The sequence below is a fragment of the Microtus pennsylvanicus genome, chromosome 10, assembly GCF_037038515.1.
Source record: "Microtus pennsylvanicus isolate mMicPen1 chromosome 10, mMicPen1.hap1, whole genome shotgun sequence".
Classification (NCBI taxonomy): Eukaryota; Metazoa; Chordata; class Mammalia; order Rodentia; family Cricetidae; genus Microtus; species Microtus pennsylvanicus.
In genome coordinates, this window is record NC_134588.1 from 52,849,051 (window position 1) to 52,866,707 (window position 17,657).

At 41.9% G+C, this 17,657-nt stretch overlaps 1 protein-coding gene across 2 annotated transcripts in view; it reads left to right on the forward strand.

Moving 5' to 3' along the window:
- The window catches only part of Tnr (tenascin R), a 403,177-nt gene that overhangs the window by 360,284 nt on the left and 25,236 nt on the right, over positions 1-17,657 (forward strand). For both annotated transcript variants that reach the window (XM_075988361.1, XM_075988362.1), the window contains 6 exons: positions 213-332; positions 1,226-1,372; positions 3,945-4,064; positions 7,749-7,892; positions 8,501-8,631; positions 9,483-9,615. In XM_075988361.1, the coding sequence (XP_075844476.1) occupies positions 213-332; positions 1,226-1,372; positions 3,945-4,064; positions 7,749-7,892; positions 8,501-8,631; positions 9,483-9,615 (795 nt within the window). The remainder of the gene's footprint in view (positions 1-212; positions 333-1,225; positions 1,373-3,944; positions 4,065-7,748; positions 7,893-8,500; positions 8,632-9,482; positions 9,616-17,657) is intronic.

A 17,657-nucleotide genomic window follows, 5' to 3' on the forward strand; every position in this document is an offset into this window, starting at 1 on the left:
TTCCTGTTGTTAGAATGTTCTGAACTGGCTTCAGCCACAGCTACAATGTTTCAGGTGAGACATCACACTGACCAACCAATTAGGGATGTGCCATTAGTGATACAGGATTGCGCCTGCCTATGGGACACTATTGGATCAATGCAAACTAGGAGTAGAAATTTCATTTTCAAACAATCTTCTGTCTTTTTCCCACAACTCCCTGATCTTTGTAGGAATTGATCCCCCCAAAAACATCACAATTAGCAATGTGACTAAGGACTCGGTGACGGTTTCCTGGAGCTCTCCTGTAGCACCTTTTGATTACTACCGTGTGTCATATCGACCCACACAAGGTAACGAAATGATTTTAATTAAACACAAATGAGGTCTGAAGCTGGGTAGAGAGTAATATGGGGCTCCTATCACATCCACGGGACACTGGCATCTCTCTGCAGCATACTCCCTCAAAATGAGAGGGTGTCAAGAAAGAATGACTGGGGAACCATGAATTCATCACCTCCTCTCAAAATAGGCTTGGTTTACATGACCGTGGAAGCCAGACACTTCACCAGCGGAAGTAACTGGACACCATTAGCTAAACTGTGCAATGAGAAACAATGAACCTTAAAAGACTTTGCCTGGAGCTGGGGCTACATGTGCTCGCCTGAGCATAAAGTCTAAGGCTAGAATTCAGGACATGGATGGAGGCCCAGCAGAGCCAGATGGAGCCCTGGAGGGGACCACAGTGATGTGATCTTAATCCTGCCATTGTAGCCAATGTGTGAGTCAGAGAAGTTGACTGAGACCTTGCACGCACAGTGCCAGCTCTTGCTGGTGCATGAGGCGTTGTTAACAGTGAGGAAGGCATGCCCACTTCCCGCTGGGTAGGACACTTTTCCAGGCTACCTTTCTCTGGGCTGCATAAGCACTTTTTGCAGCTCTGCCCATTACACTGCCTTGATAATGGTCACCTCGGAAAAGACCAGTCTGTTAGAAACCTACATAGTAAATAATTCATTTACTTTTGTTCTAAGAAGCCAATAAAATAAAAGAGTGAGGCCAGCATATAAAATTTATTTAAACGCCACCATTACCATCTTATAAATTATTGATCTGCCTTCCCTATTGCATGTTGAGCCCACATCCATCTGTGCTTCATGACCCAATGTCCCAATGTACACTGAGCCATGGGCCCATGGATGAGAGCGCTGTTCAACTTCTAACAATGGGTTTTGTTCTTCTTCAGTGGGACGGCTGGACAGCTCTGTGGTGCCCAACACTGTGACAGAGTTCACCATCACCAGGCTGTATCCAGCTACTGAATATGAAATAAGCCTTAACAGTGTGAGAGGCAGGGAGGAAAGTGAGCGCGTCTGTACCCTGGTGCACACAGGTAAACATGGCTCCCTTGTCGAGTGTCAGGTCAGGACACGAGCAGCAGGTTTGAAACAAACACAGGAAGCAGGGTGAAATTATTCCAGTTCATATAGCGGATATCGGCTCCAGGGCCTGAGGCACCATTTCTTGGTCTCCTCTGACTCACCATGTCCTGCAGGACAAGTTGTGACTTCTCTCCCCAGACTGTCTTGTCTAATTATAGGAATTCAGTGAGTCACACTTGAGGAGCCTTGCTGCTTTAGGTTAGGAATTTCCATGGAATTTCCACTCTGAAGAGTGCCCTTCAAAGACGCCTGCTGGAGACACATTCTGCAGCGAACATTCGGATAACAGGATCTCTTTAAGACTTGGCGGTGGGAAGGGGAGAACCCCAGGGAAGAGTTGTTATTTCAGTTACAGGAAATCGGGGGTGAGATTATTCATCTTAGATAGTCACCCTGTGCCTTTGCTTTATGCTCCAAGAAAAAGGTTCTAAATCCTTCACTCGAATGAAGGCACTGAGGTGAGGTTGACCCAACATAACATCCTCACTCACCAACAAGAACACTATATAGTCCCTGTTCTTTTATAGGCTATCTAATCAGATCCAAGTGTTCCCTGTGTCCCCAAGCCCCTTCACAGAGGAAGCTACAGAGGCAGGAAGGTGGGGGAGATAGAACATTTTACAATATTGGAAAGTAGGAAGAGAAGCCCTCTTTCCATGCCTTCTTCATAAAACTAGCTCTTTGGATAAGCCTGGGAACAGGCTCCCTTTCAGCAGCTCCTCTAACCTTTCCTCTCTGGTCCTTAAGCAATTGTATTGGTAGAGTCAGCAAAGATTCCTATAGATGTCACTGGAAGCCACAACCATCAGTTTCCATCCTCGACAGTGAGAACAGACCTTCTAGTTAAAGCGTAGTTTCTACATGTAGGAAAACATTCAGCCTGCCTCATTAAGAGAACACCTGGATTTCCCGACACCTCTTAATTTCCCTGGAGATGGTGTTTCCTGAAGGAGGGAAACGTGCCTAAGAATTTCTCACTGCTTTGTAGATGCTCTCACAATCGCTGTAATGGCATCTTTACACAGTGGCAAACATGTCTTTCAGAAACATAAAGCAGCCTTCTCAGGACAGCACAGGGTGTTCTGACCGCTCCTAACCTTCCTCCTTCCAGGTCTGTGACTGTAGAGGCATGAGCTATGGTTTATCATTCAGTCTGGTACTAATCCTCTAATTATCTGTGATTATTAAAGCATCTGGTTAATAAATGTCGATCAGAAGTAATGTCCACTGAGCCAATAAAGCCCCTTTCGTGCCCTCCTAACATCCATATTTTCTCATTGAGAATCATAAAATGGCGTTTTAGAGCATCTTGCTCCCATGATAAGAGGGATATGACTGGGCCCAAAAGCTAACTCCTGGCATTCTTGGCCAGCAAACATCTCAAAAGCAGAAACTCCACAGTGCATCAAGTCACATGGCCCTCCTTCAAGTTAGTAAGGAACTGTGCTATACTCAAGTGTCTTGGTTTATTGCTTTAAAGTAGTCACGATGATCTTAAAACTTTCAGAAATGAGAACCTCTTCAAGACATCATCCACACCTCAGAAATCTCCCAACTATACTCTAGTAAGAACAGCATTTAAAGAGGTTTTTGAAAGTACAGATTATAGATAAAATTCAAAAGATTAAATTATAAGGGCTTTTGATTGCTACTTTATGATGAGAAACAAGCAAAAAGGAGAGAGAGAAAAAAAACCACCAAATACAGCTCACTTAAGTACAGAACATGGGTAGACTAACGGTGGAATCTGGTTCCCAAACATAAATTGTATGACTCAGATTGAATTATCACTTAAATTATTATAATAGCATCCACTTTATAAATCAATTCCAACCTTATGAAAAGGATACACATAAGTGAATCCAAGAGCTACAGCACAGATGAGTAAAATCATAATCCATTCACAAGCAAACTTTCTTCCCCGATAGGCACTCTTGGCTCCCCTAAGCTTGTGTGAATCCCCTACGTTCTCTATGCACCAAAAAGGAAGCCCTGAACACAGCTTGTCAATGGTGATGAAAGAATTCAGGAAATGGATATCATTCTGTGGCCGAGCTATTGGTGTGGGTGCCCTGCACTTCCTCCACACTTCCTGGGCTTCACAGAGATCTTTCCACAAAGGTCACCCTTGCATATGTAAAAGAACAAGTGGACTGGAAAGCAGAATTATCTCAGTAACTAAAGAATCATAACATTTTCAATAGGTTCTTCACACCATCTAGATTAAAATATCTAAAATACAACAGAAAGTATTTCGAATTTTCTACTTCCCATTGAACCTGTCAAAGAATTCTGCACAAAATAAATTACCAAGTTAATTTAAAAGAAGGAGTTATGGCAATTAGGAGAGAAGTGGATACTGGAAAAGGGGAGAAAGAAAGGGATGAATGGAGCCAGACAGGTAGAAAAAGAATCCAGAAGAGTGGCAGATATGGCACCACATGGGAAAATTCTGATGGTTTATGGTACTTCTACCCTGCAGTTGCTCTTTCTTTAACCTGACACTCTCCTGTTCTGTTTCAGCCATGGATAGCCCTACGGATCTGACTGCTACCAACATCACCCCCACAGAAGCTCTGCTTCAGTGGAAAGCACCCATGGGTGAAGTGGAAAACTATGTCATTGTCCTCACACACTTTGCGAGTGAGTGTCTATGGGTGGGGGTCGTAGGGACTGGAGCTGTAAGCCAGTGTGGAAGTGAAGAACTAATTCATTTTTCCCAGCTGAAAGTCCAACCAGAATTTACCTCAGGTTGGGGAAATTATGTAGCTCCCAAGCTGTATAAAGTATTCAAGAAATCCCCCAACTCCTGTAAACAGTTGATGAGAATCACACAAGCCCAGTCTGAAAGGCTCAAGGAAGGGGAGCAACCAAGAACAAACACAAAATCCGAGCTAACAGTGGGAAGACAAAACTTAGAACTGAGCTAAGATTTTCACCAAAGGGCTGCAGATAAAAAGAAGTTTCTAGAACAGCAGTTTTCAACCTGGGGGTTGAGACGCCATTGGAGATAGAACAACCCTTTCACAGGGGTCGCCTAAGATCATCATAATACATAGATATTTATATTACAATTTACAACAGTAGAAAATTATAGTTATGAAGTAGCAATGAAAATAATTTTATGATTTTGGGTCACAATATGAAGAACTATTTTAAAGGATCACAGCATGAGGAACTGTTTTAAAGGATCACAACATTAGGAAGGTTGAGAACCAAAAGTTACAGGAGGATCAAACTTGGCAGAGATAACATGCTAACAGGTGTCTTAGTTATGTTTCTATTGCTGTGGAGAGGCACCATGATGGTGACAACTCTTAAAAAGAAAAAGATTTAATTGCAGTGGCTTACATTTTTAGAGGTTGTTTATTCCGTTAGCATCACGACAGGAAGCAGGGTGGCACGCAGGCAGACATAGAGCTAGAGAAGGAACTGAGTGTAACATGAAGGGGCCTGATTGTTGGGGTTTATGTCCTGCCTGGTTCCCCACAGCTGGCAAGCCCCAAAGAAAATCACACAGAGATCTCCATAAGTTATAAAACTGATTGGCCCATTAGCTCAGGCTTCTTATTAGATCTTATAGCTTATATTAACCCATTGTTCTTAACTATGTTAGCCACATGACTTGGTACCTTTCTCAGCCTGGCAGCTTACATCTTGCTTCTTCCGTGGTCTGGGCAAGACTGGGAGGAATGGGCTTCCTTCTTACTAGAATTCTCCTGTTCTCATCACCCCGCCTCTACTTCCTGTCTGGTTGGCCCACCTATACTTCCTGCCTGTCCAATCAACGTTTATTCAAAATATGATTGACAGAATACAGACAATTCTCCCACACCAGCTGAGAGCTCTTACATCTTGACTGGCAGGCAACAGGGAATGATCTGAGACCCTCGGTGGTATCTTGAACACATATGAGACTTGGAAGCCTGCATTCACAGTGGCACACTTCCTCCAACAAGGCCACACCTCCTGATAGTGCCACTCCCTTAGGGGGCCATTTTCTTTCAAAGCCACCGCAACAGGTGACAATTGATTTAGAACTGCTAAGCAATGTTTCTGTTGTACTGGCTGTACATCCAGCCTAAAACTTTAAATCAACACAAAAATTTGAATATCAGTGCTGTTTTCATCATACTCACTCCCCTTATGCTATTTGAAGTTGACTAGAGAAACTCAAAGCAAAACAGAAGCATATTCTAAATATCTAGGCTTAGGGAAATTTTTTCTTGTCCAAAATTAAACATATGATAACAGAATTATTTGTGAATTATATTCAATAATCTAGGGAACAAAGATACCAGAGAACAGAAGGCAGGCAGATGACTTGATGTTCAGAGACGGAAGATAAAGCCAGTTCTACAAGCTGCGAAGAATAATTTGTCGTCAAAGTTGGGGAAAATGAAAACTAACACACACTATCGAACAAAACGGAAATGGCATTAGTCAGTACTATGTACCAGCTCAGGATCACAGAGCTTCCTCGTTGATTTCTAGTTGTTTTGGCTTTGCAACTCTATTAGCACACTTACATTTCAGCGCAGCGTTAGAAAGCTGAATATCGTTTTGTCTTTGATCGAGATGAAAAAATACATGAGAAACCAAGAGTTTGAGTTGATCAGAACTATAGCTGATTGCATAGTCCTTTCAAAGAAAGATACTATGGATACATCCCAACCCTTCTATGCTCTTGCCAAGCCCTTCTCAACTCCTACTGTCCCTTGGTGTGTATCATGGTCCAGCACTTCTTAAATCAGCATACCTTTCTAAGCCTTCAAGTCTCTCTGCATTTGCCCATGCGCCATTTTCTTCATCAGGAACTTCTCTCCCCAAGAGTCAACCTAGTAAGCCTGTCTTTCAGGTCTTAGCTGCAGCCCTGTCTTTTCTGACAAAGTATCCTCCATTCCCCCAAGGCAGTCAACACACCTGCTCACAATGACAAGGCATACAGCTCCATCCTCTCCATTCACCAAATGCTTTTGTCAACCTCCCATAGGCTATGTACTCACTAAGCCTAGAAAAGCTCAGAAGCAATGCTTGTGTTCTTATCATTATGGAACTTATGATGATGCAGAGAAGTAAATACAGCCTGGCAAGAGCTGTGGCATGAACTATGCAAGACAGAGCATAGTGAGCTACACCCAATGGGCCGCCATAATTTAGAATCAGGGTATTGAGGGGAAGAAAGAAACACGATCTCAGAGAAAGTAAAAATGATGAGGGGATTCTAAAGAAACATACAGCCTTCCTGTATTTGGAGAGAGATGAGCATGTAGGACCTGCCATAGTTTAGTTGAGTAGAGCATTGAGGGATGGCAGGATATCAAAAAGTAGATAGCAAAAAGATGGCCATGGTGTACATTCTTCTAAGGAGTTTTAGGTTGTTTTCAAAGGCATCTTTATATGCCTTGTTTCGTTTGTCTTTAGATCACAACAAACTTCAAGCATCAGGTCTGACCTAGTTTGGAGCTGTACCTAATAAACTTTGTTAAATGCTGAATGATTCAGAAATATTCTAATTGTCTAACAGAGGGCTTGGCTCTGAACTAATGAACAGTTTTATTAACAGCTTGAGTGAGCCCCGAGAAGATGTGCTTACAAAACTTGTATATAAAACAAAACCGTGATTGATTGAATCCACATTAAAAATGTTTTAATAAACTGAAACCGTGATCCAAAAATTCAACCAAGGTGAAAGATGATGGAAATACAAGCAAAACTCAGCCCACAGGTCAAAATGATCAACCAAGGCAGTGGTGATAAACAAAGTCATTGATTGATAATAAATTCAGCTTGTAATGGCAATGATGCATGGCTGTCCTACAGCCTGGAGTAATACAAATAGCAGGCACAGAAGCGGGCTGACCCTGTTTACACCATTGATCAGTGGCACTGATTCTTGTTCTCAGTTCTCTCCCAAGATCTGCATTTCAGAAAAGAGCTTGATGAGCTTTCTTGTCCAGAGAGAAGCAGACAGGACTATGGGAACTTTGGAGTTGTCATATAAACTTAATGAGAGGCAGGGGCTGAATATTCTTGGGATAAAAGAGGGAACACTTGATGGGGAAAGTGGATGGAAGGAAACAGTCAAATAAACAAGGACTCTTCTTACTTTTTGATTACAGAGACCTGAGTAGAAGGTAGAGAGACACAGTGTGGCCTCCGTGTACAGAATAGTCTTTCTGGAGAGTAAAAAGATAAAAGGGAATCCTTGTACAGAGCAGTAAACTCCATTACGTGTAGTTCTCCCAGAATTCTCAGATATTGAGTCCATGTGAAATGTCTTTAGACATGGTAGGTCTTTCCTTATCTGCACGGATCTGATTTCAGTTGCAGGAGAGACCATCCTGGTTGATGGAGTCAGTGAAGAATTCCAGCTTGTTGACCTACTTCCTAGCACCCATTATACCGTCACCATGTATGCCACCAGTGGGCCTCTCGTGAGTGGCACCATAGCCACCAACTTCTCTACCCGTGAGTACAAGCTCCTGCATGGCTGGTATAAACCCTGCAGGATTGTGTGGAACCAAAAAGAAAAAACATACTTCCTTGTAATGGAGTAGGTAATAAGCTATAGGTTTTGATGATCCAAAGATAATTCAATTGAATGTGGTACAAATACTGTATTGCTATCAATTAGCACTTATGTCTCTACATCCAGGATCTAGGTGACAAGAGCAGAGCCATACAAGAAAATCTGGTACTAGACTATATCTGGTACTGGAAACTCTGAATACTAGGAAGCTCGATATGGTAATGGGGAGCTGCTGGGTATAATCATGACCGGAACATTAGGCCAAGAGAAGATACAAGGTGGCTACAATCCAAGTAGACCATGGTTAGTGGATTTAGGAGCCTAAGCATAAAGAGTCGTATTGGAAGACGCCATGCCTAAGCTCAGCATCCTGCTTGTAGGGGTGGGAGACACTTCAAAGAAGGATACTAGCACCCTTTATGTTCCCACGCAAGCCAGAACTAGAGTCGGCACAGGGGCAGACCTGTAAGCAAGATTGCCATGCCTGAAGTCAAACAAGGAAGAGCTGGAGAGATAAGGACATTCTGGCATTTTCTCTTTCTCACAGTCCTGGACCCTCCTGCCAACCTGACAGCCAGTGAAGTCACCAGGCAAAGTGCACTGATCTCCTGGCAACCACCCAGAGCAGATATTGAAAACTATGTCTTGACATACAAGTCCTCCGATGGCAGCCGCAAGGTAAGTATTAGCTGGAAAGAGGACAACCCTTTATTCCCACATGAGGTCATGTGGAAACTGGCCAGTGGAATGACCCATGGAAACGGCAGGGATGGAGAAGGAACCAATTCACAGGCAACCAATGGGGTTCCAGATCCTGGATACACAGCCTATGATGGAGGAGGGAGCCCAGGTTTACAAACCAGGAAATGCCAAGCTGTGGCTTTGCTATTGCTCACTGCCCATACTGTGGTAAAGCAGTAGCCCTCTCTCAGTGCCGGTGTCCTCTCTGGATCATTACTAGGTGTGGCATCATGGTGACAAAACATGACAAGCTCCTAATCCTGTGTTATCAGAAGCAAACATGAGGCAGATAATAAACCCAGAGGCCTTTATGCCTTGATAAACATCATAAAAGCACCATCTCTGTAGCCTACAATAATGAGATGATACATTCTGGTTTTGTGTCATTGGTCTAAGCGATCCACCAGAAGAGCACTAGCTGGCAAACCTTCTCTTGCGGTGTGATCCTTTAAAAAGTGAAAGTCATATATAAAGTCAAATCTAGAGACCAAGCAAAGTAAAGCAAGTCTGTTGATGGTGGTAGAGAGGCCAAGGGTTCTGCTTCCTCAGCTGCTTCTCCTCCACAGTAAGCCCAATGCAGCCTGAAGCCACTGACTCAATAACTCAGGTACCTAAATTTATCCCATGTGCATTTGTGAGATAGGAGCCCTAAACCTCACGTGGGAGCTTCCCCCCACCCCGCCCATTGGCAGTTTTCTCCTTACTGTGGGATGGAGAAGGCGGCATTGCTAACCTAGCTTCCCTACTGTCCCCCCACCCCCGGCTTTCTTTATTCTTGCCCTCTGCAGGAGCTGATTGTGGATGCTGAGGACACGTGGATCCGACTGGAGGGCCTGTCAGAGAACACAGACTACACAGTGCTCCTGCAGGCAGCTCAGGAAGCCACAAGGAGCAGCCTCACCTCTACTGTCTTCACCACAGGTGAGGGACTTGGCGTCACTTAGATGCCTTCTTCTTCCTGCATGGCGCCTGCCTCCTCAGCACCTCTGCTGAGCCCTGGCCTGAAAGGAGCCTATTAAAAACACTCAGCTTCCTCTTCCTTTCTTCCCTTTTCCCAAGGCCCTGCCAGAAAATCCCTACCACTGAGGTGATCAAGGAAACAGAGCCTAATCAGTGGTCCATGTGGACCAACTAAGGGCACCAAGTAGAGATGTCAGTTTGCTTCTCATTCCCAGTTTCCTGCCTGTTCCTCTACAAAAAGTCTTCTTTCTTTCTCTGTCCTTCCCTTGATGCCTGTCCTCGTAGCACTTCTAGTAAGCGTAACCTTCAGTACTGAACTTCACACACCCTCCCACTTTTGCAAGCACAAAGTTCTTTTATGCATTCAGTGTCTCACTCAATCTTTAAAACCACTGATAATACCATTTTAAAGGGCAGGAATATGAGTTAACATGTAACTCAGTGGCAGAGCATTTGCTTAGCATGCAGGAGGTCCCAGATTCAACTCCAACACCACAAAATAAAATAGATAGATGGATGGATGGATGGATGAACGGATGGATAAAAATAAAAAGCCCAGGAATAGGAGTGTGGCTTAATACAATATTTTTACCTAATATGTTCAAGGTCCTAGGTTTGATTTCCTGACTCTACAGAAAGAAGAAAAAGAGAAGGGTTTCAGAAATCAAAACCTTACATGGTTTTCTGGCAAGCACTGTCCTAAACACATTATGTACATATTGAACAGTATTTAATTTCATCTTCACAATAGCCTCTGTCCTATAGACTATTACCTCTATTTTATTTGCTTTACAGGCAAGGAAAGTAGGGCACAACAGAAATGAGAGCACTCATTCAAGATTCTATGGCTTTTAAGTTAGACAGCTGAGATTTGACTCCAAACAGTCCAGCTCTGGATCTGAACTGTTAATTCTGCTCTCTGCCACCTCCCTGGCATCCCTTTTTAGTCTGTGATGTGTAACTCCCCACCCAGCCCAGACTTTTGACTTTCACGTTTTAGGGATAAGGGTATATCCATCAGTGGGACCACTATGAGCATATTCCTCACCCCTAAACCCTGGTTTCCTGAATTTCAGAGTACCAGGATGACTGGGTCCTCCTCCCATGTCCTAGAGCCTGCCCTTCATCTCAAAAGTAGCAACAGAAATCACCCCCTACTTCCCTTCTCTCGCTATAGTCATTCTAGATAACAAAGAGCTGGACAGTGAAATAATAAATGAGTCCCTTTCCATTGTTTTTAATACTTTTCAATACTTTAAACAGTGTCTCCAATGAGTTCATTAGTCAGAAGCAAATATTTTAATGGGAAAATAAAAATAAACTGCTCACAGAACCAAGACATGAATCCATGACATATTCTTATCAAGTGGAACTTAGAGAATGCTTGATGGCTCTTCTGAGGCTGAAGTTTATTTTTGCAATCTCAAAGATACCTTATTAAGAACTAGGGTGTTACCTCTTGTTCAAACTCAGCCCTGCACATTCATAGGCTAATTAAAGGGTCCTTTATGAAGCCACCACTTAAAGACCCGCTGGGAGGAGTTTTCTGCTGAATTAAGAATTTTTCAGCATAAAAAGAACACAGCTAATAGATGCACGGATCTCACGGTTTGCACGTTTATTGGATTAAAGGAATCATTTTGTCACCCAAATGCTCAGTGTTAGATGAGCTTTTCATTCTCATCTTGCTGATGTCACAGTTGGCAGGAGTGAGCAGTGTATCAAATGTCTGAAGTTTCTGTGGTATCTGCAGCTACAGACCCTTTCCTGATCCCTCTGGACTGAGCAGTGTATCAAATGTCTGAAGTTTCTGTGGTATCTGCAGCTACAGTTCCTTTCCAGATCCCTCTGGACTGAGCAGTGTATCAAATGTCTGAAGTTTCTGTGGTATCTACAGCTACAGACCCTTTCCTGATCCCTCTGGACTGAGAAGTGCAACAGGTTCCGTGACCATCACTGCCTTGTCTTAGATGCAATAGTTTGGATGTGGGACTCCAGATCTAGCCAGGGTCTTGGGAGAATTAAATCAGGTAATTGACAACTTACTTGGCAATCCGGAGAGGAAGCTGGCAAAAGACTTGGTTTGATGGGCAGTTCAGGTAACTGTTGGTGTCTATTTAGGTTGGTTTCTTGTTCTTACAGGACTCAAGTTGACAATGGGCTCCTTAAACATATTCAATGTGAAGTCAGAAAAAAAAAAGAAAAGGAAAAAAAACTGAAGAGCCCAACTTCTATTCAGTGAATATAGCTACCAACCGAGCTACTCATTCCATATAGAGTTTAGGGTACCAGCAATGAACTCACCACTATCCCCTAATATGTAGCAAAAGAGTGTCCAGGTTTGGGAGTTGCAGTTTTAAAGCTGAAATTTAAGTCACAGATGCATCCCAAAACCTGCTGGCTTTGTTTTGGAAATTTATCAGAACCCACTGAGACCTAGATGCTGAGTGAAAATTTCTTGGGCAAGAAATAATGTATGACCAAGTCCCATGGACAAAGCCTGGTATATTCAGACATGAGAGATGGACTGAAAAGTTAAATCTCAGCTTCAGGGTGCAGAAGTGGAGGTCTGTGATAAAACAAATCTGAAGAGAAGAGAACTAAGATTCTTAATGCCCTATGCAAGGATGCTACAAAGGTGTGCAGCTTGCAGAGTTTGAAGGCCGAAGCCCCCCTCTAGTGTCAGGTTCTGTCTGCCCACAGTACAAATCTTCCAGGGCACATTACACCGGGCTATACTGTCATTGGCCAGTTACTGTTAATAATAACTTACTTCCTGCCACAGTCCCTGTCCCCTGCCAAGAGGAAATTTTATCAGAGAAGAGTATACAAGTGCATTTGCTTACTAAAGGTGGGGTTGGGGAAAGTGCCAAAAAGGGAAAGTAGTCAAAGTAGAAAACGGAATATCTTTACCCAATCCAAGACTGAAAGGGTTGCTTGTCTAGACCCCATGGGCATAAGCTAATCCTGCTGAGCAAGTCTGGGGGACACTGAAAGTCCACATGACAGTACGGCAGGGCTGAAAGAGCTGGAGGCTAATTTCCTTTATCCACTAGCATCCTTTCAGCTTAATTGACAGCATCTGCACTTTCCACTTAGCATCGTCCTATTCTGAGGATGCACTGAATGTGTGAGTTTTCTGTGCCTTCTCTGATGGACAACAGAGTTTAAAGTTTGGCTTCAAAGTAGCCTCCATCACTGACAAACATTCATCTCGCCCTGGGGTGACCAAGATAAAGGAGTCACTCAAGCAGGTGCTTATCTAATGGTCTGGAAAATAGCTGAGATGCTAATAATAATAATAATAATAATAATTTTTTCTTTTTCCTTTTATTGAAAATAGTTTTTTCTCACATAATATATCCTGATTATAGTTTTCCCTTCCTTTACTTCTCTCGATTCCTCCCCATCATCATTATTATAGAACAGATCTGGCCTCAAAACCTCCTTCGATCAAGATGCCTTTTCTTAGGTTCATACCACACAATATGAGCCCATTCCAATCTTTCCATCATGTTAATAGCTTCCTGTCCTCTTGTCTCTGGTGTTTGCACAAGGCTCCGGGGGGAATTATATACAAGTCGTATGGGAGAGAAAAAATATGGATACATTATTTATAATTTGCTGTCTCCTGAAATTTCATCCAAGGTCTACTTGTCTTTTAGAGACATGAATTTAAATGAGGAAACAAATCTATTCCCCGCAGAGCCACAGGGACTTGGTGAAATGATCTTCTGAGAGGCAGATTTCATTGTCTCTTTTAATACTATAAAAGGCAAACAAGACTCGGTAAAGCTCATCCTCAGAGACAGTGAACACTATAAAAGGGTTGTCTTGACCTTGAGGTTAAGTGAAGAGGTAGCTAGAGATGAGTAATGAGGAGGTTGATGTTTTGTTTACTTTGCTTTTGTATTTTTATTCTTTTTTTATTGCCTTTGCCCCTGCTATCTCCCTTCCAGGTCAGGCTGTTCTGTGACTCTCTCCAGGAAAACTCTGGGGTCTCCTTTGACATAAAACTCAGTTTTTTTAGGTTGTAAAAATGAGTGAAAATTGGCAAATCCTAGACTCCAACACAGTGAGTAGTGGATTCTAGAAAAACACGTGGTTACCAGAATTTCTATTGCAAAGGGAAGCCTGTGTTATCTGCACACCAGGGCATCCTCTGCCTCTACTTCCACGCAGGAGCTGGGGGATTTCCCACTGCTCTACCACTTAAAAAGGGGCAGGGAGACAGGGCAGGCAGACAGACAGACAGACAGAGACACACACAGAGGGAGGTCTGCCTTTGCGCTCCCCTGAGATCTGGCTGTGGAGAAGGAACTGGCACCCTAATCATACCATAAGACTATACCTTCCCAAGCATGTCTAAATGTCAGATCAACGGCTTGTATTAATCAAACTGTCCACTTTATTGTGTGTTATCAATATCAGCCTTCAACGAGGTCCCTGTTTGTATTCGCTCATTGATTTTCTTTGGCCCCAGCTCTTTTTCTGTCTTCCATAGACAGCCATCCCAACATATCGAATGGGTACCCTTTGAAAAGCACATTCTTAAAGAATTGTTTTGATTATGAATGATTTAAATGTGCGTAAGGTGTTTTGTATTATATAACTCATTACAAATGTTTGCACTTGGGCACTTTCAGATTCATCAGTCTTTTACTTCTAATTATTGTAAAATATTACTTGATGTGTGCCCATCACATTTGCCTTCCCACTCTCTCAAAGACGGGCATCAAATTGTCTCCAGCCTTTCACAATCCCAAATGGTGCTGTAGTATATCCTCAATGTATCCACCAATGGGCAGCGAAGCGTGCAGAAAATGAATGGCCAGGTACAAGGTATGTAGTTTAAGTACTTACAGACTGGGTACACAGGAATGCCCTTGTTCTCTGGGAGTACACATCAGTCCTGATGACTTGACACAGTCCAGCCTTGTCCAGCCTTGGAATTTTTGACAGTCAAATATGATTGATTCATTGTTCTTGGTAACAGTTCTTGAATTTAAATATCTCCCCATTTGTTAGACTTTCTATGTTTAACTTACCTGTTCATACCATTTGCTCATTTCTTTTAAAATCAGGCTTCCTGGTAATATTATCCAGTATTACTTGAGCCGCTAACATCTACGGTAAAAATGTTTTCCTGTCAATAGACCCCAGAGCTATTTTTCGATATTCTTTGGTTCACTTTGTGATTTATTATCTTACTTAGTCTATTTCATGTGTGGCATTCATTTGGGATGCTGTTTCATTTTTCTTTATAAAGTTAACCAGTTTTGCCAGCATCATGCACTAAGTAAGCCATCTGTTCATTGATTTGTGATGCTTTCCTGTATATTAAGTTCATCCATACACATAATCTGTCTCTGAACTCTGAATTATCTATTTTATTCCATGCTCTATCCATCTGAGGTTTTTTTTTCCTCAAAGCCTACATTGTGCGTTTATATCTAGAGTTAATTTTAATACATTTCCACATGGTAAGATAAGTTTCCTTGGCTCCCGTTTTCAAGGTTTATTTGGCTATTTGATAATGGCACTGAATTCTCCATGGGTGTCATGTCATCTGAATTATCCCATTTAGGTATGAAGTCCTCCAAATTAAATTTATATTAGAATTGCAATGTACTTATAAGTTAATTTGAGAAGAACTGACATCTTTATGATGGTAAGTTATCCCTTCTAAAATGCATAGACTATGTCTTCATTTATTTAAAGAATCCATATGTTTCTCAGAATGTTAAATTTTCCCCCATGGCATTCCAGTGTTCTTGGTTAATTTCTGGAACTTTTATTATTTTTATTGCTTTGTGGCTTGTACCTAATTAAAAAAATATTTTCTAGTTGATTATTGCTGATGCAGAAAAATACAATTGATTTTATATATTGATCCAGCATCTAGCGACCCTGCTGACTTTCTTACTGATTGTAATTATCTATTGTTTCTATTAATATTTTAGGTAAATATAAAGCTGGCCAGATAGTAAAAGGAAAGTGGTGCTTGTTCTGCCCCTATGAGGACCAGTTCTAATCCCCAGCATCCAAGGCATTGGCAGGGTTGGAGGGTGACAATCCAAGCCTGTGTCCCATCACTAGTGAGACAGAGAAAGGGATGTCAGGGTTTTTCCTAGCTATCCGGTCTAGCTGAATAGAGGAGTTCCAGGGTCAGAGAAAGTAAGGTGGAGAGTAACAGAGTTAGTTAGATACCAGACACTGACCTCTGGCCTCCACATCCCCAAGCTAGAGCGTGTACACACACACTCAAATATTTTAGGCTATTTTCTAACAGTTATGAACAAGTTTCATTTCTGCACTCCACATTAGCTGGACCCTCTGAAGCTATCCGTGGCAGGAGGTGAGTTAACCTTGACTTGTTCACATTCTTGGAAGGAGCGCATTTAACAGTTCAGAGGTATAACCTCACTAATTCCTCATCCACTGACCCTCTTCAGCACTGTACTGCTTTCTAAAATAAATACATAATTGGCTAGCCACTTATAACAAAAATATTACTCATTAAGACTGGTGGTAACTCACTCGTTAAGTTATAGACTTTTCTTCTACTTTAAGTTGGTTTTGTGATGAATTTTATCAAATGATAGTTTAATAAGTCATGGTTTTTGTACTTCTTACTAATGAGGTGACATACATTGATGGCTTTTTAAAATATGTGATTTACTATCATTGACAAAATTCACCTGAATATGTTTTTATGCATACAGATTTAGTTAGCTCTATTTAGACATTTTACATCTATAATCATAAAGAAAATTAGCCTATCAGTTTTTCTTGTTTATAGCTCCATGTTTTACCAACTTCATGGGGAAGTATTTCCTACTTTTATTTATTTTTTTCTAAGACAGAGAATCACCGTGTATCTTGTGACTGTCTTGGAACTCATTCTGTAAACCAGGCTGATCTCAAACTCCCAGAGCTCTACCTGATTCTGCCACCCAAATACTGGGATTAAATGTGTGTGCCGCCACACTTGGCTTCTACTGTCTTTTCACACGCAGTATTACCTTCAAGTAGACTGATGCCCAATGCCTGTTGACTTTGTTCTGTAGGTGACTGCATTTTTCTGTCTGGAATCTTTTAGAATATGGCTGAGGGGCCATGTATGCTCAAGTGCATTCGTAAGTATGTGCACTTCTGTGCATGTAGAGTCCAGAAGTTAACATCAGGTATCTTTTGGTGTGTGGGGGTTGTTTTGTTTTGTTCCTTTGTTTTAGAGACAAAGTATCCTTTGTAACAGCACTGGCTGTCAGGTCTCAAACTCAGAGAGATCTGTTTGCTTCCACCTCCAGGGTACTGGAATTAAAGGTGTGTGCCACTATGCCCAGTCAGGAATCTTCTTTGATTATTCTTCTAGCTTATGTTTTGAGTCTGGGTCTCTCACTGAAGAGCTTGCCAGAGTGGCTGGAAAGGCTATCCTGTGACCTTCAGGGACCTGCTGGTTCTGCTTCTGCAATGCTGCGATTATGGATGTAGGAAAACATGGTCACTAGGTCCTTGCGCTTGTGTGGCAAGCGCTTGCCCCATTAAGCCATCTCCCCAGCCCCGTGTTTTTCTCTCTTTTTGACAGTCTTACAGTTCATTCCGTCTTAGAGCCCTTTTATCTTTTTATCTCCAGTTTGACATTCAATGAGGCTTTTAAGTTGGCAGCATTTTATCTGTACTTCTCACATTTGTCTTTATTATTCAGTTAAGCATTTCCTTCTATTTGCATTTTCTTTTCTTTTTGGAACTTCTATTAATTGAATGTTAGACTGTGTGTGCTGTACTCCAAATCTCCTAGTTTGCTTCCTCTTTATTCTTTCCTCTTTTTTTAAAGAGGTTCTCAGTCATATATTCCAATCCATTGCTCATATTCTAACTGTATTTAAATCCTTTATTAGTCCTTCCTGTTGCACAATTATTTTAAACCTTACTGTTCAAATTAAATATTTCTGCTGTGTTTTAATTTCTTAGTTTTTCCTCATGGTGTTGCTATTTTTTCT